The 22,943-nt window shown below is 45.3% G+C and overlaps 1 protein-coding gene across 3 annotated transcripts in view; it reads left to right on the top strand.

Annotated features, from left to right (window-relative positions):
• The window catches only part of apbb1 (amyloid beta (A4) precursor protein-binding, family B, member 1 (Fe65)), a 136,567-nt gene extending 114,136 nt beyond the window's left edge, over positions 1 to 22,431 (top strand). For 2 of the 3 annotated variants that reach the window (XM_072576674.1, XM_072576672.1), the window contains exons 11-14: positions 1,132 to 1,197; positions 17,345 to 17,460; positions 19,529 to 19,705; positions 20,018 to 22,431. In XM_072576674.1, the coding sequence (XP_072432775.1) occupies positions 1,132 to 1,197; positions 17,345 to 17,460; positions 19,529 to 19,705; positions 20,018 to 20,185 (527 nt within the window). In that variant the 3' untranslated portion in view covers positions 20,186 to 22,431. The remainder of the gene's footprint in view (positions 1 to 1,131; positions 1,198 to 17,344; positions 17,461 to 19,528; positions 19,706 to 20,017) is intronic. The other variant, XM_072576673.1, reaches the window with a different exon arrangement.
• Positions 22,432 to 22,943: the final 512 nt, after the last annotated feature.

The raw sequence follows: 22,943 nt of genomic DNA, 5'->3' as shown, positions 1-22,943 counted from the left end.
ACAAGGCACAAGTCAGGAGTGTGATGGAATACTCCCCACTTGCCTGGATGGGTGAAGCTCCAACAACACTCAAGAAGCTTGACACTGCCCAGGACAAAGCAGCACTCTTGATTGGGATCACATCCACAAATATACACTCCCTCTATCACTGACTCTCAGTAACAGCAGTGTGTACCATCTACAAGATGCACTGGAGCAATTCACTAAAGATCCTCAGACAGCATCTTCCAAGGCCACGACCACTTCCATCTAGAAGGACAAGGGCAGAATATATATGGGAAAACCACCATCTTCAAATTTCCCTCCAAATCACTCACCATCCTGACTTAGAAATGTATCACTGTATCTTCATTATTGCTGGGTCAAAATCCTGGAATTCCCTCCCTAAGGGCATTGTGGGTCTACCTGCAGCACAAGGACTGCAGAGGTTCAAGAAGGCAGCTCACCCCCACAATCTCAAGGGGCAACAAGGGATGGACACTAAATGCTGGCCCAGCCAGTGACGCCCACATCCCACAAATGAATTTTTAAAAATCTATCCACTTCTGTCTTAAAGAACTCTGCTTCAGTTTGCTGAACTCAGAAAATATTCCTCCTCATCTCTGTCCAAAATGACATTTTATTTATTTAACTCAGTGAGCCCTGGGTCTAGATTCTTCCACAAGGGGAAATATCTTCTCCACATCCCCTGCCTTGTGAAGACTTCATAGGATCTTGTATGTTTCAGCCACCTCTTATTCTTCTGAAATCCAGAGGATACAAGCGGAGACTGTCCACATTTTCCTCCTAAGACAACCCGCTAATTTCAGGTGTAAGTCTAGTAAACCTTCTCTGAATTGCTCCCTCATCCCCTTCCTCTCAGTTCCTTGAGAAATTTAGCAGCCAACTTGCTCACAGCAGGTTGCACAAGCCAAAGGATAATTGTTGATATTTTGGAAAATATTTATTTTTCGTTTGCTTTTCCCTCTCTTCCTCACAGCAGTAGAGGCTGACGTGTCTGTACTAACACTGATGTTATCTGTCTTCCCATCCAGCCATGACCTCTAACTTATCACCTCAGTAACATTTTAAAACAAGCAGTTTTTTAAAATCAACTCTCAAGATTTCACAAATGACCCTTCCTCTTATCAGACACTAGGCACCTCTGGAGAGCAGGGATGCTGGGAGCCAGTCGTGGGTCAGGGATGCAGAGATCAGGTAGGGAGCTAAACTACTGCCAGGCACCAGGAACTTGCGTTTTTAAGAAGTTCTGTATGTGTGTTTGTTGGTTGTAGATGATGGAGAAATGCTGAATGTATAGCAGCCAACAGGTCTCCTAGACCCCCACTTTCTCCATGGATTCAGGGTGGGTAGCAGATGTCACCCTAGCCAGCGATGTCAGTCCCTGAAAGAATTTTGAAAACATGTTAAACATAAAATACAACGGAATCCTCTTCTCAGCTGGTGAAACTGCTCATTATTGGAGGAAAGTCCTGGAGTGCATGTACAAGCTCTTTGTTCCATTTCTTTACTATAAACCACCTTTTCAAACCTCTCCCCACCCATCCCCTGATCCTCATCCTCCGCTCCAATAGGTGTGAAGTCTCATGGAACTTGTTCGTCACCAGATTGAGACTATCCAATTAATGAGCTCTGCCACTTCTGTCTCTTCACTGACCTATTTGGGAGGCCTAATAGTATTATCACCGGGCTAAGCAATTCAGAGGAGAAAGTGAGGACTGGAGATCAGAGCTGAAAATGTGTTGCTGGAAAAGCGCAGCAGGTCAGGCAACATCCAAGGAGCAGAAGAGTCGACGTTTCGGGCATGAGCCCTTCTTCTTCAGGAATGAGGAAAGTGTGTCCAGCAGGCTAAGATAAAAGGTAGAAGGGACTTGGGGGAGGGGCGTTGGAAAAAGGTGGAAGGAGGTCAAGATGAGGGTGATAGGCCGGAGTGGAGGTGGGGGCGGAGAGGTCAGGAAGAAGATTGCAGGTTAGGAAGGCGGTGCTGAGTTCGAGGGATTTGACTGAGACAAGGTGGGGGGAGGGGAAATGAGGAAACTGGAGAAATCTGAGTTCATCCCTTGTGGTTGGAGGGTTCCTAGACAGAAGATGAGGCACTCTTCTTCCAACCGTCGTATTGCTATGGTCTGGCGATGGAGGAATCCAAGGACCTGCATGTCCTTGGTGGAGTGGGAGGGGGAGTTGAAGTGTTGAGCCACAAGGTGGTTGGGTTGGTTGGTCTGGGTGTCCCAGAGGTGTTCTCTGAAACGTTCCGCAAGTAGGCGGCCTGTCTCCCCAATATAGAGGAGGCCACACCAGGTGCAGCGGATGCAATAGATGATGTGTGTGGAGGTGCAGGTGAATTTGTGGCAGATATGGAAGGATCCCTTGGGGCCTTGGAGGGAAGTATGGGGGGAGGTGTGGGCGCAAGTTTTGCATTTCTTGGTGCCGGGAGTGGAGGTTGGGTTGGTGGGGGGGGTGTGGACCTGACGAGGGAGTCATGGAGGGAGTGGTCTTTTTGGAACGCTGATAGGGGATGGGAGGGAAATATATCCCTGGTGGTGGGGTCCGTTTGGAGGTGGCGGAAATGACGGCGGATGATACGATGTACATGGAGGTTGGTGGGGTGGTAGGTGAGGACCAGTGCGGTTCTGTCCTGGTGGCGATTGGAGGGGCGGAGCTCAAGGGCAGAGGAGCGGGAAGTGGAGGAGATGCAGTGGAGAGCATCGTCGATCACGTCTGTGGGGGAAATTGCAGTCTTTGAAGAAGGAGACCATCTGGGTTTTACAGTGTTGGAACTGGTGTTCCTGGGAGTAGATGCGGCAGCGACAAAGGAATTGGAAATATGGGATGGCGTTTTTACAGGGGGCAGGGTGGGAGGAGGTGTAGTCTAGGTAGCTGTGGGAGTTGGTCGGTTTATAGTAAATGTCGGTGTTAATTCGGTCGCCCGAGATAGAAATGGAAAGGTCTAGGAAGGGGAGGGAGGAGTCTGAGACGGTCCAGGTGAATTTGAGGTCGGGGTGGAAGGTGTTGGTAAAGTGGATGAACTGTTCAACCTCCTCGTGGGAGCACGAGGCAGCGCCGATACAGTCATCAATATAGCGGAGGAAAAGGTGGGGGGTGGGGCCAGTGTAGCTGCGGAAGATGGACTGTTCCACATATCCTACGAAGAGGCAGGCATAGCTGGGGCCCATGCGTGTGCCCATAGCTACTCCTTTGGTTTGGAGGAAGTGGGAGGATTGGAAAGAGAAGTTGTTCAGGGTGGGGACCAGTTCAGTCAGTCGAAGGAGGGTGTCAGTGGAAGGGTATTGGTTGGTATGGTGGGAAAGGAAGAAGCGGAGGGCTTTGAGTCCTTCGTGATGGGGGATGAAGGTGTACAGGGACTGGATGTCCATGGTGAAGATAAGTTGGGGACCAGGGAAGCGAAAATCATTATTTCAGTAATTCAGAGACCCAGATAATGTTCTCAGGGGACCTTGTTTTGAATCCCATCACGGTAGATGATGGAATTGGAATTAAATTGTAAAAAATAAACTGAAATTAAAGTTAAGCAATAACAACATAACTGGTTCATCTGGTTCACTAATGCCTCTTTAGTGAAGAAAACTTCCATCCTTACCTGGTCTGCCCTATACATGCCTCCAAACCGACAGCAATGTGCTTCTCTCTGAACTGTCCTACTATCACTGCCTTGCTTCTGTAGCCCTTCACATTTTTGGTCTTTGGGTAATGACGTTATAATCAGAGCTGAAAGGGAATGTGTTAGAGAGGGACAGAATTACTACAGCATTGCTCCACAGTATCGGTTAGGGTCAAACTGCAGGTGTATGTGATAATTGACACAATAATTCACAATTGGTAATGTTAACTCAAATACCTGACCCACATTCTTGACCAAGGGACAGTGCAGCCCTCCCAAAATGCAGCACTCCTCAGTACCAACAGTGCGGCATTGCCTCAGTACTGACCCTCCAACAGTGCTGCGCTCCCGTGGCACTGACCCTTCCACAGTATAGCACACTCTCAGCGCTGACCCTTCAACAGTATAGCACTCTCAGCGCTGATCCTCTGACAGTACAGTACTCTCTCAGTGCTGACCCTCTGACAGTACAGCGCACTCTCACTGCTGACCCACTGACAGTACAGCACTCTCTCAAGCGCTGACCCACTGACAGTACAGCACTCTCTCAAGCGCTGACCCACTGACAGTGCAGCGCTCTCTCAAGCGCTGACCCACTGACAGTGCAGCACGCCGCTCCCTCAAAGAATTGTGGATACTGGAAATCAGAAACAAAATCAGAAATTTCTGTAAAAGTTCACTGACAGTATTCATGGAGAGTAAACAGGGTCAACATTCCAGGTCCAGACAGTAATGCTGCACTGAACCCCCACCCACCACCACCATCGTCTGTTTGTGGAGTCAGTGAATTGCACAGAGCAGAGTGAGGTACACAGATGATGATTTTAGTTTCTAAAATATTTTGTGTGCGCTGCAAAAGTGCTGGTATGTATTTGAATGCAGGAGGTGGTAAACTACCCACCCACTCCATCTGTTTCCTCTCTGTATTCCTCTTCACTTCTCATAACATTCTGGGCTACGTAACTCACTGATGTCATTATTGCAGTTTTTTTCCAAAAAGGAATCCAATTGAACACTCAGAATAGCAGCAAATAAGTCTGTGGAATTATTTGGAGGCAGTGCCAGGATTGGCCAGGGTGTCGTGGTGGCACTGGAAGTGGCTGTGGGGTGCAGGTGCTGGGGGGATTGGTCAGAGCCATGCACAGACTGGATTCTTCTTTTATTTTCTCAAATACAAAGATCAGCTGCATTCTGTCAACCCCAGTTCACTCTCTTCTCTTCCCCCCCCCCCCCCCCCAATTTCGTCCTCCTGCTCACTCCCCCCGCCCCCAAACACCAGTTTTGGCAGAGATATCAAGCCATTGGGAAGTGTTCACTTGGTAGGAATTTAACTTCACGGAAGTCATTGGAGCCCACCATGACAGAACCATCTCCATCCAACTCCAGATACTGCTGCTGCTGCCTGCTCCTCCTGCCAGAAGGTAGTCTGTGTTTAGAGCTCTCTGCACAAAAGGGTGGTACAAGCTGGAAGCATTGAGACATTTATAAAGAATTTAGATGAGCATTTGAAAAGTATAGCATGCAAAGCTGTGGACCAAGTGCTGGAAAATGAGATAAGAACTGATAGACTTCTGATGACCAACATTGACATGATGAGCCAAAAGGCTTTACCCGTGCTGTAAACTCCCCATCCCCTCCACATGATCCTCTTCTGCCAAACAGTGACTTGTTCCAGAGATGCAACTCCCCCACTGCTGTCCTCTCCATAATGAGGGTCCTCCATAGACTTTCTGAAATCTCTCAAGCTCCTGGCTGCCTATTTTTCTACCTGCAGTGAACAGCCCCAGGAGTGTATTGAATTGAGTATTAACCTCCCCACCCATTGAGATAAACAGGCCAGCAAAAGTCCAAATGATTGTTCACAGAATAGTTTTCTGCAGTAATCTATCCTTGATTTGTTCATTTAATTATCAACCTAACATTGTGTGAACAATGATGTAATAGTGATGATAATGTGACTGAGACAGAGAAATGTGAACCAGTTACTAAGATTCCAGATTTATGTAAGACTGGCTTAATGGGATGAGATAGGGAGTGTCTGCAAATCTGTTAATGGGCAAAATGACAGAAGATGATCTGTGGGAGGTACCCAAAAAAGCAAATTTAATATGATTCAGAACGAGTTTAAATGCTGAAAGGCGGAGAGCTCTCTTTACTAAAAACCAAAACCAGACACCACTAAAGGGTGAAAAGAGAAAATGCAGCCAAACTACAAAAGCTAGCAGAGATCATGGTGAAAGGGAATGATACAAAGAACCACAAAGGTTGACAGATGGTAAAAATTACACAAGGGATATCAAATTCAGCAGACCATTTTTACAGTTATTTCAGGAAAATAAGTAGGAACATTTTTACACAGGATGAGAAACAAACTTCAGGGGAAAATAGATCAAGCCATACCTTGCTAAACATGTTAATGATAGTATTAGATTAAAACAAGAGGCTTAATACTGTGAGGAATAGTTGGACACTAGAGAATTGGAAATGTATTTGAAACTATAAAGGACTACCAAGAGGTGGTTGATAAGGAAAGAATTTGAATAGGAGTAAACTAGCCAGGAATAGAAAACAAATTGAGAGTTTTGCAAGTATATAAAAGGCTAAGAACGGTTGAACTAAATAGAAAAACTATAATGATGAATAAGAAAATGGCAGAAACATTTAACAAATTCTTTTTCTTTTGGTTTTCACAATTTAAGACTCAATAAGTACATTTCTTGTATGACAAGGGCTAATGGAAGAGTGGAGCTTAAAGCAATTCATTTCAGCAGAAAACAAACACTGGAGCAATTAATGGGATGCCAATTTGACACGTCCACAGCTGCTGAAAGGGGGAGTGACACAGATGATGAATGCGCACACGATGATTTTCCAAAGTTTCTGTGATTTTAGGATGGTCCTAGTGCTCTGAAAGTTAGAACTATTCAACAAAACTGGGAGAGGGGGAACAAGGAACAACAGATCAGTTAACCTGACGCAAGTCATTGAGAAAATGTTGAAATCTATTACAGGGTATTAAAGAAATATTCACAAAAACCTTAGTAAATCAGATATCAGTAAATCTATGAAAAGCAAGTATTGCCTAATAAACTTGAGGTTCTGCGGATGTTATGAACAGGATAGATAAAGGGGAACCAGTGGATGTATTATAACTGGATTTTCAAAAGGTACTTAGAGTGCCATCTAAAAGGTGATAACACAAAATTAAGGCTTAGGTGGGTCTTAGAATGGTTAATGGAGCAGGACGTAGAGTGTAAGGATAAATGGAACATGGTTGATGGTGACAGGAGTTCACACAGTTACCTAATGCAGGTAGTCCGTTTTTACTGTGTTTCTGATTCTTTATGACTTTTATTAAGAAACAGTAGTTTACATATGGTACATTAATTAATTAGATTTTAAAAACTGTGCAACTGTGACAATTGGCAAAAGTTCAGTGATACCCCAGGACAAACAGGCTATTCCATTGAATGTGTTGGTTTTGTTAAGATATTGGAGGCAGCATCTTGCTCTCTGTCTGAAGATTGAGGAAACTCTTCCCTGGGTCTTGTTCCTCGTCTTCTGGTCCATTTGTCTTCTGAAGAAACCAGTATTGTCAGGGCCACAGGATCAGAACTTCCCAATGAGAAGTTCTTCCTGCCCTGCAAGTCAGAATGTTCTTTCTTGCACAAAAAATGAGGATGCTAAAAGGCTTTTTCCCGTGTACATCGAAGGTAGATAAATTCAGCAAACCCAGAGAAGACAAACTGGGTCCACCTTGACTTTGGTTCCCAAGACTCCTGCCACAGCACTCCAGTATGTGCAGAGCCTATGGCAGGACCTCAATGAGTGAGGATACTTGTATTTATTTTACATTTGGGGCACATTGAAGACACACCCTGCTTAAATTTTGCAAGACAATCTGGGCCAGATGAGCTCTATGAAGAATCTTTAACTGCATGGCATGGGTCCTATTAGATATCGAAATCCTCTTCCCACTCTCACAAATGCCCTCCCAAGATTCCGGAGTGATCTCCACCCCTAACACTCTCTCCCAGGCCTCCCGTAATCACTCAATGTCACCTGAGGAACCTCCCCCGCACAAATGATAGAGTATTCACTGAGAGTGCTGTTGGCCTGAAGCACCCTCTTTTCCGTATCTGATCTGTAACACTCAGTCAGAAGCATAGTCTCTTTTTGGATAAAATCTCTGATCTAAGAAAAACAAAAGAGGTCCCTGTTCAATAATCCATACTCACAAGTTATTTGATCAAATAACAATAACATTTCATCTTCAAACAGGTCACCCAAACAAGAGACTCCCCTATCCGCCCAGGACTTAAACCCAGGATCCATTGTCCCTGGCCAGAAACCTGGCATACCAACTATGGGAGTATGGAAAGTTGTTTTAGACATATTACCCTCCATCTGTCTCATTGCACTCCGCTTTGACAGTGTTAATAACTATTGGATTGTGGCAATGTTTTGCAACTATCCTCATTTTGTCCAGAAGCAGCACTTTGCCTGGGAGGCCTCGATGTCCAACCATATTGATGCCGAGTCCTCACAGGCCCAATCACTCTCAAAAGATAAAAGGGAGCTCAATTGATATCTTCTGACATCCGGGAGATCTACTCCTCCCAACCCCTGGGGTGTTTGAAATTTCATAAGTTTGATAAGAGGCTGCTTATGGCGCCAAATAAAAGAACTAAACCAACCATTTATTTTCTGAAACATTTGTCTTGGAAAACGCGAGGGAAGCATCTGCAGAGGGTATAATAAGCGAGGAAGAACATTCATTTAATAAGAGCAACTCGACCTAGCTATGATATTGGATGGTCCCCTCATCTTTGACGATCTTGTTTAATCTTGTCAAACAAATGAACAAAATTAGCCTTGAATAACTCATCAAAACTAGGGGTAACAGAGAGGCCTCCTTATGCCCACTTAAAGGGGAACCCACCTTCAATGTCTGGTTTTCCCCAAGCCCCCCCTATAGGCATAGCCTCTGATTTTGAAAAATTGATCTTGTAACTTGAGAAAAAGCCAAATGAATTAATACACCGTATCATGCAGGGCACCCGAAACTGCCGGGTTCAAAAGAAAAATGAGAACTATCATCCACATATGTGTGTGCACCTTCGGCCCACCTTTGGGGCAGCTATGTCCGGGTCTCCATGACCAATGTGAACAGCAAAGGGGGGAGGGGACAGCCTTGCTGACTGCCCCTACCAATGTTAAAATTATCAGACCTTATACCATTTGTGTGAACACTGCCAGAGGATCACTGTAAAGGACCCTTACCCATCAAGTAAAAACTTCACCCAGGCCAAACCAGGCTATAAAAAAAATACGGCCATTCCACCTGGTCAAATGCCTTCTCCGTGTCCAAGGAAACCACCAACCTTTGAACCGATCATTGCTGGCACACTTCAATCATGTTAAGAAGTCTGTTAACATTATTAGAAGATCTGCAACCGTTTATAAAGCCTGTCTGACCCTCCTTAACAGTAGCAACACCTTTCCAACCTCAATGCCAGAGTCTTTGATAAAATTTTAAAATCAGAGTTTTAAAGCACAGCCCTCTGGGGCCCTCCCTTTCTGGAGGATACGAGCGATATTAGCCTCTCTCAAGGATAGCAGGAGGCAATCCCAACTATGTTTACAAACTCTTTATAACACTCACTGGGCAAGCCATCAGGGTCGGGTGCCTTTCCACTTTGAAGTTGCTGTACCACCTCCAGTATCTCTTGGGCTGTTAATGGAGCATGAAGGAGAGACATCTGTTCAGCAGACACACCAGGAAGATCCAAATTCCTTTAAAAAAAGACTCCTTATCCCATCTGTCCTCACAGTAGTCAGACTTGTAAAGTTCAAAGTAAACTTCCAAAATGCCTCATTGATCTTTTTAGCATCATAAATAAGAGTCCCATTCCCTTCCCTAATAAAAGCAATAGACTGGGAGGCATTCTTCTTCCTGACCAGATATGCCAAGTATTTACCTGGCCTATCACCATGCTCAAACAGCCTCTGCTTCGCAAAGGGAAGTTCCTTCCTTGCTGTATGCATTAGCATGGAGTTTAAGGTGGATCAGAGAGCTGTGATCCGCTGCAGCTTAGTCACTGACAGTCTACGTTAATATACCGTCTCAGCTGTCTTCAGTCGTGCCTCAAGCAGCCGTTGCTGCTCTCCCTTCTATCACTTCTGGCTGGCAGAGTATGAGATAATTATCCCTCTAATATAGGCCTCAGCAGTCTCCCAAAGAATGGACAGATTACTAGCTATACCTGAGTTGGTGTCCAAAAAAGCTTCAAATTCCCTCAAAGTATTCTACAAACTTACTGTCCTTGAGGATGAAAGGATCCATTTGCCAGTACCCTGAGCCCATTGCATCACCCTGAATCTTAACCATTAAATACACCGCTGCATGATCAGAGATGGCAATATTCCCAGTCGAACAGGATACCACCAAATCTAAAAGTCGTGGGAGTTAGGGAATAATCAATCCTTGCGCGGCATTTATGAGGATTGGAAAAGAATGTAAAATTCTGCCCTAGGGTGTAAATGTCTCCAAATGTCTATCAACACAGTTCCACACACACATCACCCAACTGCTTAGATTGTGAAGAATTTTGGGGGGGGGGCTTTAGGCATTCTATCCAGCACAGGATCCATAAGGTGATTAAAGTCCCCTCCTATAATAAAATGCTGTGAACCCATGCTGCGTCTGCCTGATGGGACAGTTTCTATCAGATGTCTCATTGTTTTTTCCTTGATAGATTCAAGCATTTTCCCCACTACAGAAATTAAGCTCATGGATCTATAATTACTCACCTTTTGTCTGCCTCCATTTTAAAACAGTAGCATCACATTTGCTGTTTTCCAATCTGCTGAAACTGTCCCAGAATCCTGCGAATTTTGGAAAAATTACCAGAGCACATTTGCTATTTCCCCCACCATCTCTTTTAGCACCCTGGGATGCATTCCATCAGGGCCAGGAGACTTGTCCATCTTTAGCCCCATTAGCTGACCCAGACCTCTTTCGTGATAATGATTGTTTCTAGGACCTCACCAGCTATAGCCTCCTTGTCATCATTTATTGGCATGTTATTTGTGTCTTTCATTGTAAAGATTGACACAAAATACCCGTTCGATGCCTCAGCCATTTCCTCATTTCCCCTCATTAAATTCCCCTTTTCCTTGTCTAAAGGATCAACATTTACCTTAGTCATTCTTTTTTACTTTAAATATTTGTAGAAACTTTTGCTGTCTGTCCTTATATTCTGAACGATTTTACTCTCATAATCTATTTCATTTTGCTTTATAGCTTTTCTCTTGGCTTTCTGTTGACCTTTAAAGATTTCCTAATCCTCTGGTTTTCCAATAATCTTTGCCACTTTGTATGCATTAGCTTTCAATTTGATACACTCCTTTATTTCCTTAGTTATTCATGGCTGATTATCCCTTTTCCTACAGTCTTTTTCATTGGGATTTACCCTTGTGCACTGTCAAAAATCACTTTTAAAAGTCTTCCACTATTCCTCAGCTGTCCCACCCACATTGTCTTTATTCCCAGTCTACCTTAGCCAACGTCCTCCCTCATCCCACTGTAGTCTCCATTGTTTACGCACAAGACAGTGGTTTTGGATTTTACCTTCTCACCCTCCATCTGTATTTTAAATTCAACCCCAGACTGAGAGAACTCCTTCTGAGAGGATCCCTAACTATGAGATCATCAATTATTTCTGTCGCATTACATAGGACCAGATCTAGGATAACCTGCTCCCTTGTAGGTTCCATTACATACTGTTCGAGGAAACCATCACAGATACATTCAGTGAACTCCTCCTCAAGATTGCTTGGACTGACTTGGTTTGATCAATCACTATGGCAATGGAAGTCCTCATTATAATTGCTGTACCCTTTCTATTTGCATCAGTTATTTAGTTGTTTATTGCCTGCTCCATTGTGATGTTGTTATCTGGTGGCCAACAGACTACACCTTTCAGTGACTACTTCCCCTTACTATTTCTAATTTCCACCCACATTGAATCAACCCTTTTTCTCCATTGAACCTATCTCATCTCTCACTCCCACCCTCATGTCATCCTTAAATATCAGAGTTACTCCACCTCCCTTACCTTCCTGTCTGTCTTTCTGAATAGTCGGATACCCCTGGATATTTAACTCCCAGTTGTGACTCCCTGCAATCATGACTCTGTAATGGCCACTAAAATCATACCAATTCGTGCCATCAACTCATTTACCTTATTTTGAATGCTGTCAGCCAGCATTCAGGTAGAGTGTCTTATGCATGCTAGTTTTTAATACCTTGTTTTTGAATCCTAACACCTCCACCTGTAGAACCTTTTTTAAAAAACTTGTCACTTCTTCTGTCACTGTCTGGTTTCCACTCATCTTAATGCTACACTGCTCAGCTGCTGCTTGTTTGTTATTTACTATTTTGATTCTCTTTTTCCTTAAGCCTCTTGGAAGAGGGAGTCGAAGGGTGGGTCAGTAAATTTGCAGACAATATGAAGATTGGTGGAGTTTTGGATAGTGAGGAGGGCTGTTGTCGGCTGCAAAGGGACTTAGATATGATGCAGAGCTGGGCTGAGGAGTGGCAGATGGAGTTCAACCCTGTCAAGTATGAGTTGTCCATTTTGGAAGGACAAATAAGAATGCGGACTACAAGGTTAACGGTAGGGTTCTTAGTAAGGTGGAGGAGCAGAGGGATCTTGGGGTCTATGTTCATAACTCTTTCAAAGTTGCCACTCAGGTGGATAGAGCTTGTAAGAAGGCCTATGGTGTATTAGCGTTCATTAGCAGAGAGATTGAATTCAAGAGTCGTGAGGTGATGTTGCAGCTGTACAGGACCTTGGTAAGGCCACATTTGGAGTACTGTGTGCAGTTCTGGTCGCCTCATTTTAGGAAAGATATGGAAGCTTTGGAGAGGGTGCAGAGGAGATTTACCAGGATGTTGCCTGGAATGGAGGATAGGTTGAGAGTGCTAGGCCTTTTCTCATTGGAACGGCGAAGGATGAGGGGTGACTTGATAGAGGTTTATAAGATGATCAGGGGAATAGATAGAGTAGATAGTCAGAGACTTTTTCCCCGGGTACAACAGAGTGTTACAAGGGGACATAAATTTAAGGTGAAGGGTGGAAGGTATGGGGGGATATCAGGGATATGTTCTTTACCCAGAGAGTGGTGGGGGCATGGAATGCACTGCCTTTGAGAGTGGCAGAGTCAGAATCATTGGTGACCTTTAAGCGGCAATTGGATAGGTGCTTAAGCTAGGACAAATGTTCGGCACAACATCGTTAGCCGAAGGGCCTGTTCTATGCTGTATTGTTCTATGTTCTATAAGCCCTCATCCACTCTAGCTAACTCAGAGCCTCCCCTTCAGTTCTCATCCCCCTGCCAAACTAGTTTAAAGCTAGTTGATAAAGCTGAAGAATTTATAATAATCTGAAGCATTCACAATCATCATCAGCCAAAAGTGCCTAGTAGATGATCCATCTCTGACGCCTCTGAAAGTACCCAGTATTACAGATACCAGTTTTCAGTCAATTCAGTTGGGGTGGCATGGTGGCTCAGTGGTTAACACTGCTGCCTCTCAGTGCCAGGGACCCAGGTTCGATTCCAGCCTCAGGTGACTGTGTGGAGTTTGCACATTCTCCCTGTGTCTGCGTGGGTTTCGCCCAGGTGTTCCGGTTTCCTCCTACAGTCCAAAGATGTGCAGGTCAGGGTGAATTGGCCATGCTAAATTGAATTAGTCAGAGGTGCATTAGTCAGAGGGAAATGGGTCTGGGTGGGTTACTCTTCGGAGGCTGGTGTGGACTTGTTGGGCCGAAGGGCATGTTTCCACACTGTAGGGAATCTAATCTCAATTCACTCCACGTGATATCAAGAAGTGGTTGGAGATACTGTATACTGCTATGGCCCATGACAACATTGCAACAATAGGACTGAAGACTTGTGCTCCAGAACTTCCCACTTCCCTAGCCAAGCTCTCCATCATCAGTAAAGTGATGGAAGGTGTCGTCAACAATGCTATCAAGCAGCACCTGCTCACTGATGCCCAGTTTGAGTTCCACCAGGGCCACTCACTTCCTGACCTCATTCAGCAGGTGAGAGTGACAGCCTTTGATGACAAAGCCAGACTTGACTGACTGTGGCATAAGGGGCCCAAGCAAAACTAGAGTCATCGGAAATTAGTCATAAAGTAGTCTGCTGGTTGGAGTCATACCTGGCAAGTAGGAATATGATTGTTGGAGATCAGTCACCTCAGCTCCAGGGAATTTCTGCAGGAGTCCTCAGGGTAGTCTCCTAGGCTCACCCATCTTCAGCTGCTTCATCAATGATCTTCCCTCCATCATAAGGTCAGAAATAAGGATGTTCACCAATTATTGTACTATGTTGAGCACCATTTATGACTCCTCAGATGTTGAAGCAATTTACCAGACCTGGACAATATCCAGGCTTGGGCTCACAAGTAGCAATTAACATGCATACCATGCAAGTGCCAGACAATCTACCTATTGTTCCTTGATGTTCAGTGACAATTCATTGCTGATTTTCCCCATTATCAACATCTTGGGGTTATCATTGTTCAGAAACAGAATAGGGCTAAACATATACTGTGGCAACAAGGTCAGAGGCTGGAAATCTTGGAGTGAATAACTTGCCTCCTGACTCCCCATTTGCCTGGATCAGTGCAGCTGCAACAACACTTGAAGATTGATATTATCCAGAACAAAGCAGCCACTTGGTTGGCACTATCATAAGACATGGGCTTTTGCCCAAAACGTCTATTTTCCTGCGCTGTGGATGCTGTCTGACCTGCTGTACTTTTCCAGCGCCACTCTAATCTTGACTCTGATCTTCAGCATCTGCAGTCCTCACTTTCACCTGCTGTCATAAGACATAACAGCAAACGTTGACCATTCAACTCATTGAGTCTGGTATGACTTGCAATAAGATCATGTTTAATGAATAGAGAATCATAGAGTAATAGAGATGTATTGCATAGAAACGGACCCTTCGATCCAACCCATCCATACCAACCAGATATCCCAACCCAGTCTTGTCCCACCTGCCAGCACCTGGCCCATAACCCTCCAAACCCTTCCTATTCATATACCCATCCAGATGCCTTTTAAATGTTGTAATTGTACCAGCCTCCACTACATCCTCTGGCAGGTCATTTCATACCCGTACCACTCTCTGTATGAAAACGTTGCCCCTTAGGTCTCTTTTATATCTTTCCCCTCTCGCCCTAAACCTATGCCCCTTGTTCTGGACTCCTCTACCCCAGGGAAAAGACTTTGTCTATTTATCCTATCCATGCCCCTCATAATTTTGTAAACCTCTATATGGTCACCCTCAACCTCCAATGAGGTTTGGCCTCCGCATCATAACAATATAGATCTCTGATCTAGTAATCCATAACTCCACTTTCCTCCTTTTTCTCCTTAAACCTGTACTCCTGGAACATTTGTCTAGGTCTCTGGATTCTAGTCTGATGACATAATGACTACACTATTGCCTCCCCTTGATCATAATAGTAAAGCAGAATTATTTTTAAACGATGAGAAACTTGTAAATGTTGCTATTCAGAGGCTTCTGGGTGACCTTATAACAAAGCCAGATAGTTCACTACAGATACCACTGCAGGTATGTAGGCATTGAGTATGTTGACATCTATTGCAAGGCGTTTGGAGTTCAAGAGTTGTAAAGATTATATAACTGAAACGACATCAGGCAGACAGTGCTTGGTTTTAGTTTCCATACTGAAGGATGGATAAAGTTACAACTGGGGGCTTTACTCAGAGAGTAGTAAGGGTATGGAATGTTTTGCCTGCAACAGTAGTAGATTCGCGAACTTTAAGCGCATTTAAGTTGTCATTGGACAAGCATATGGACGTACATGGAATAGTGTAGGTTAGATGGGCTTCAGATTGGTATTACTGGTTGCCGCAACATCGAGGGCCAAAGGGCCTGTACTGCGCTGTAATGTTCTATGTTCTATCAATAGACTGTTTCCTGTGATGAGAGACTAAATACATTGAGTTAACATTCTCTGGAGTTTTGGAGAATGTGACGTAATCTCATTGAAGCACAGATATCCGTCTGAGGATTTGACAGTGTAGTTGCTGGGTACCTGGAGAATCTAGAATGTGGGTTACAGTCTCAACGAATGGAGTGGATCATTTCAGACTGAGCTGTGGAGATGTTTCTTCACTCAGGGTTGTGAATCTTTGGAAACTGCACAGTTGAGTGTATTCATAGCTGAGATTTTTGTCTGTTAGGGGATTACAGGCTTTGGGGTTGATAGAGAAAGGTGGAACTGGGAAGAACAACAGTATGATGTTGTGGTTCTGTTCGCCAAGCTGGAAATTTGTGTTGCAGACATTTCGTCCCCTGTCTGGGTGACATCCTCAGTGCTTGGGAGCCTCCTGTGAAGCGCTTCTGTGATCTTTCCTCCGGCATCTACAGTGATTTGTATCTGCCGCTTCCGGTTGTCAGTTCCAGCTGTCCGCTGCAGTGGCCGGTATATTGGGTCCAGGTCGATGTGCTTATTGATTGAATCTGTGGATAAGTGCCATGCCTCTCGGAATTCCCTGGCTGTTCTCTGTTTGGCTTGTCCTATAATAGTAGTGTTGTCCCAGTCGAATTCATGTTGCTTGTCATCTGAGTGTGTGGCTACTAAGGATAGCTGGTCGTGTCGTTTCGTGGCTAGTTGGTGTTCATGGATACGGATCGTTAGCTGTCTTCCTGTTTGTCCTATGTCGTGTTTTGTGCAAAGGATTAGCCACACTACCATACATCAAGAGCATTTCTGAACTGACAGCCAGACTACTGTGACCACTAGGACTCATAACAGCACACAAACCAACAGCCACTCTCAGACAACAGCTCACCAGGACGAAGGACCCGATACCCAGCATGAGCAAAACCAATGTAGTGTACAAAATCCCACGCAAGGACTGCACAAAACACTACATAGGACAAACAGGAAGGCAGCTAACGATCCGCATCCATGAACACCAACTAGCCACGAAACGACACGACCAGCTATCCTTAGTAGCCACACACTCAGATGACAAGCAACATGAATTCGACTGGGACAACACTACTATTATAGGACAAGCCAAACAGAGAACAGCCAGGGAATTCCTAGAGGCATGGCATTCATCCACCGATTCAGTCAATAAGCACATCAACCTGGACCCAATATACCGGCCACTGCAGCGGACAACCGGAAGTGGCAGATACAAATCAATATAAATGCCGGAGGAAAGATCACAGAAGCGCTTCACAGGAGGCTCCCAAGCACTGAGGATGTCACCTAGACAGGGGACGAAACATCTGCAACACAAATTCCTAGCTTGGCGAACAGAATCACAACAACGAGCACCCGAGCTACAAATCTTCTCTCAAACTTTGAACAGTATGATCTTGTTGAATGGCAGAGCAGGCTCAAAGGGCTGAATGGCCATCTTCTCCTGTCTCTTAATGTCCTCATACAGCAATTGTTTACTTCCCACCTGTGGTTGATAGTTCTCTGATGCCCAAAAGGTTTTTAGGGATATGGAGTGAAGACGGGTCAATGGAGTTAGGTTGCCTATCAGCATGGTCCCATGAATGGTAGTACAGGCTTGAGTGGCTGAATGGCCTCATCCTGTTCCTGTGCTCTTATTCGAAGATTTATCATTTCTCTCTCATTCTCTCATTTCCCAGGTATGGATGTGATAAACAGTGCGTTGGAGAACACTATCCAGAGCAGCCACAAGCAGAACTGGACTCCAGTCATCGTCAATGTGGCTTCAGCAACTCTTACTATTATCAATGAGGAGGTGAGAGAGTGAGGGAGGCTTGCAATGATCTGAAGTAGGAGCAACAGTGGTTGTGTAAATATCTTCATTTAACATGGGAATTAACAAATTAACCGAATGAAGCCCCAAACCGTTGGGGAGCTGTGGTTGCTAAGCTTTCAGGCTCTTTCTATGGGAACAATCACCAAAGTGATTGAGATCTCATCAGGGGGAAATGTAAGGAAATGAGTGTGGGTGGGTTACTTTTCGGCAGGGGGGTGGGGGGGCGGTGAGGTCGGGTCAATGTGGACCTGTTGAGCCGAAGGGCCTACTTCCACACTGTAGGGAATCTAGAAACGTCTGACAATTTGGAGCTTAGTGAGGAAAATAGGGTAAGAAATGGGGATACTTAGTGCCATGAACTCCCACAGTCTGATATATGCTTTCCACTATCACTGACTATACAGACCCGTTTAATCCCTCTCCCAGAGCTCCAGGACATCTCTGCAGGAGTTCCTCAGGATAGTGTCCTAGACCCAACCGTCTTCAACTGTTTCATCAATGACCTTCCCTCCATCATAAGAGCAGAAGTGAGGATGTTTGTTGTTGACTGCACAATGCCCAGCACCAGTCACCACTCCTCAAATACTGAAGCAGTCCATGTTCAAATGCAGCAAGACCTGGACAATATCCACGTTTCAGATGACAAATGGTAAACTGGTAACTAACATCCATACAACACAGGTACCAGGCAATGACTATCTCCAACTAGAGAAAAATATAGCCTTGATGTTCAATGACATTACCATCACTGAATCCCCCTTTAACAACTTCCTGAGGGTTACTATTGACCAGAAATTGAACTAGACCAACCAAATAAATATGGCATAATAAATACGAGCACATCAGAGGCTAGGCATACTGCAGCAAGTAACTCACGTTCTGACTCCCAGAGCCTGTCCACAATGTACAACACACAAAACACAAGGCGTGTTTTGGAATGTGATGGAATATTCCCTACTCCCCAGGAACACTGACTGGATGGGTGTAACTCCAACAACATTCAAGAAGCTTGACACCAGCCAGGACAAAGCAGCCCCCGCTTGATTGGCACCACATCCACAAACATTCACTCCCTCCACCACTGACACTGAGTAGCAGCAGTGTGCACTATCTACAAGATGCACTGCAGAAACTCACCAAGGCTTCTACACAGCATCACCTGAGTCCAAGACCATCACCATCCAGAAGGACAAGGGCAGAAGATTCATGGAAACACCATCACCTGCAACAAAACAGAGTAAAAGTCAAAAGAACAGTGGATGCTGTAAATCAGAAACAAATACTGAAATTGCTGGAAAAGCTCAGCAGGTCTGACGGCACGGTGGCTCAGTGGTTAGTACTGCTGCCTCACAGCACCAGGAACCCGGGTTCAATTCCAGCCTTGGGCGACTGTGCAAACCACACATTCTCCCCGTGTCTGTGTGGGTTTCCTCCGGGTGCTCCAGTTTCCTCCTACAATTCAAAGATGTGCAGGTTAGGTGAATTGGTCATGCTAAATTGCCCGTAGTGTTAGGGGGAATGGGGCTGTGTGGGTTACTCTTCAGAGGGTTGGTGTGGACTAGTTGGGCCAAAGGACCTGTTTCCACACTGTAGGGAATCTAAATCTAAAGCATCTGTGGAGAGAAATTAGAGTTAATGTTTCAGGTCATGTGACCCTTCCTCAGAACTCAAATTCCCCTCCAAGCCACTCGCCATCTTGGTTTGTTCTTTTAATGTTGCTCAGTCAAAATTCTGGAATTCCCTCCCTAAGGGCATTGTGGGGTCTGCCTACAGCACATGGACTGCAGCGGTTCAAGAAGGCAGCTCACCCCCACCTTCTCAAGGGGCAATTAGGAATGGGCAGTAAATGCTGGGCCCAGCCAGTGATGCATACATTCCAAAAGCATTTCCCCCATTACTGTGCCCATCCATTTAATCCCCCCCCCCCCCCCCCCCCGCCACAGCCCTGTGTGCATTCTTCTCCTCCTCCTCCATCAGCTTGTTGTCCCTGTCCCTGTCTCTCTCTCTCTCTATGTCTCTTCACTATTTATTTTTTATTTTACCTCAGAGTGAAGAGGTTCTGTCAGAATGCCGAGTGCGGTTCCTCTCCTTTATGGGTGTTGGCCGAGATGTCCATTCCTTTGCCTTCATCATGGCTGCTGGTCCTGATCAGTTTGATTGTCACATGTTCTGGTGTGAACCCAATGCTGCTGGCCTATCAGAGGCTGTGCAGGCAGCATGCATGGTGAGTCGGGTGAGGGCACGGGTGGGCACTGCACAGAGTATGGTGGGTAACAGGAGAGAGGGTGCAGTGAGACCAGGGATGGGGTGGGGATGGGATGGTGTGTGTCTCATTGTGGGGGAGGGCTGGAGTTGGGGGGAAAGGTCAGGAGGGGGTTGATTGCTGATTCATGGAGTCGAGGTTATTAAGTGAGGTGTGGGCGTCAGTGCAATTTGGGGAAATGCACAAAGTGCCTGGTCCAGTTGCATCTGATGTGAAAGCCTTTTGTTGAACTATCCTAATGGTTTTCTATAATTCTTCCTCCTTTTGCTCCAGCTGCGATATCAGAAATGTTTAGACGCTCGGCCGCCTGGACTCGGAAACTCGCTGACTGTGCCGTGTGCAGATTCTGTTGCCAGGAGAGTCGGTTCCAGTGTTAAAAAAGGCGTTCAGACTCTCCTGGGCTCCTTCAAACCCAAACGCTCTGGGTCCCAGACTCCCTGACAGCTCCAAGGATCAGATTGGACCTGCACTTTCAGGACTCTTTCCTCTTTAATAACAAACTGCCAACAAGAACAATTCAAATTCATGTGCCAGTGAGTAAAGCCCACAACCAAAACTTCTCTCTCTCTCTCTCTCTCTCTCTGCTTCCCCCTCTTTGTCTCCCCTGATCCCATCCACATCTCTCTCTACAATCTGTCTCTACACTCCCACAACTGTCTCCCCATCCTGTATCTCCCCAAACTGTTTTGTGTCTTCCCCTGTCCTCTGGCATCTCCTCCTCTCCTCTCACATCTCTCCACCCAATGACAACCCCCACCCCCACCCCAGCTTGCTCCATTCCTCCTCTCCTGTCTCTTAACAAGCTGACAGGACACCAGCAGTTGTCTGGTGACTGTCTCTCCAGGATCCAGCATCTCCCCAGGTAAGGGGCCCCTGTGTGGGGACCATTACTGATTTTGGAGCTAAGTACCAGTGAAACCTGATACTTCTAAAAATGTTGGGTCCTAAGTTAATATTTTGATTTGTAAAATATTGAGGGTTTAGATATTTAAGGGCTGGACCTTTAGCTGGAAAGCAGTGACAGACCTGGGGTAGCAGAGCATTTCCAGGGCTTGGGTCTGAGGCCAGAAAGCAGCGATGGACCTTGTTCTCCCAAGAGTTTGAAAAACCCACAGAATTCCTCCTTTCAAACAGGAAGTGGAATTTGATGTGCCTTTTTTGTTGGAATGTACAGTTCATCATGACAACGCTACAGAATGTTCCTGAACAACACTACACTGATCCTAGCAACCGGAAACCGTATCTTTCATCATAGCAGCACTACAGCATCTCCCATGGCAACGAGTCTCTGCTTCCCATACCTCCAGGTGTTGATGCCCAGTATTTTTGCAGTGATCAATCTGCCTGTGTTTCTCTCTCTCTGTTTCTCTCTCTCTGTTTCTCTCTCTCTGTCTCTCTCTCTCTGTCTCTCTCTCTCTCTCTCTCTCTCTGTCTATCTCTCTCTCTCCCTCTCTCTCTCTCTGTCTATCTCTCTCTCTCCCTCTCTCTCTCTCTCTCTCTCTCTCTGTCTATCTCTCTCTCCCTCTCTCTCTCTTTGCTTTTCTTGCTGTTGCACGACTGCTCAGACCTGATGGTGAACTGGTCGGTCCCAGGAACCTTTCTGCTGGCCTGACCATGGCTGGAATTAGAGGAAGGCAGTCCAGAATCAGGAAACCATGGCAATTACATTCCCTGTGTACCTGTCTGAGTCTGAGATGGACCTGAGCCCAGACACTAAAGTACTGGTCATTTCCAATCACTAGGTCTATGCCCCTGGTACCAGGTTTGCTGTGAGTTGCGATGGGTATGATGGCGACTCTTATTGCTTCCACAGTAATCCCACCATATGCAGACTGTGGGTGTGATTCTGAGTCTCGCCCATTACTAAACTAGAATCATACCCAAAATCCAGTTGTGGATTTGTGTGTTTTGAATGGACAAGCAGTGACTATGGACATATGTTATCGCACTGGTAAGCTGATCGTGCCTCTTACTGATCTTGTGTTTAACATGTACCCTCTGCACAGTCAAAACATTTAATTTAAACAAGGGATGGAAATGAAGCAGTGTCAACAAGGCCGACTCGAGGTGACCCAGGAGTAGGGGCATAGTATGGCACTACACTCATGGTCATCCTGAGTGTTCAGGAAACTCCTGCAGCCAGGGCTTTCTCAAGCAACAGTTGCCCCTTACCTCAGCCCTCTCAGTGATGGCTGAATAGTGATGTTGATTCAGTCAATTTCTGCCTGCCCAGCACCATCCCCTCCCTCCCCTATGACTTAAGCTCAAAAATGTGACTCCTGTAAAGTATTTTAATTGTTGGTTTGCATTATTATTGACATCCTGTACCTGTATTTAATGTGCAAACATTAATAATGAGATGTGATTACCATGAGCATTATAAGGGTGCGATGAATGTCCATGTGGTACTAGCCTCTTAAACTAATTCACAACAGCTGCTGGACGCACTACACTTCTGAAAGTACACACACTCACAAAAACTATGACTGCCCTTAAATGTTGAAGAGCTGGGGGAGTGACTTGTTTCGCACTGACCCTTGGGCTCTCTGTGTTGAATAATAGATTCCTTGAGTAACTTCACATTAATTCTCAATGCAGAATTGTATGAAAAAATGTTGGAGCTTAACCTGTGTGTTATTGTGAATTAACAAAATAAACGTCACAGTGTCGTGTCTCCTCCTGGTTTACTGTGTCTGAGCCTCAGCCTTCCTCTACAACCCTTCCTTTTTTTCTCCTCTTCTCAACTTCCCTTTTCTTGTCACACTCCACACCCTTCTTCTTACTATCCTCTTGACCTTTGCATGTATCCCTATCGCCTTTATTAAGAAGGACATAGATTACATGAGATGTGAGGCTGAACTAATACCAGACACTAGTCAGATCTCAGCTGGAGCATTGTGTACAGTTTTGTACACCACAATCCACCACCAGAATTTGAACACATTGGAGAAAGTTTGCAGAATGGTTTCTGAGATGCAATGCTTCTGTTTTATATTTTAGGATGGAGAAGTTTGTATCCCTATATTCCCTGCACGATTTATAAATCTGCTAAGATGGCTCTTAAATGTTGTTGTTGTATCCGCCTCCACCACCTTCTCTGGCATTGCATTCCAGGCACTTCCTGCCCTCTGGTAAAAAAAAACAACCCTCTCACATCTCCTTTAAACTTACTCCCTCTTGCCATAAACCTACATCCCCT

This window comes from Chiloscyllium punctatum, chromosome 9 (genome assembly GCF_047496795.1).
Source record: "Chiloscyllium punctatum isolate Juve2018m chromosome 9, sChiPun1.3, whole genome shotgun sequence".
Taxonomy (NCBI): Eukaryota; Metazoa; Chordata; class Chondrichthyes; order Orectolobiformes; family Hemiscylliidae; genus Chiloscyllium; species Chiloscyllium punctatum.
Note: the sequence above shows the minus strand (reverse complement) of the source record. Positions and strands in the feature narration are given on the sequence as shown.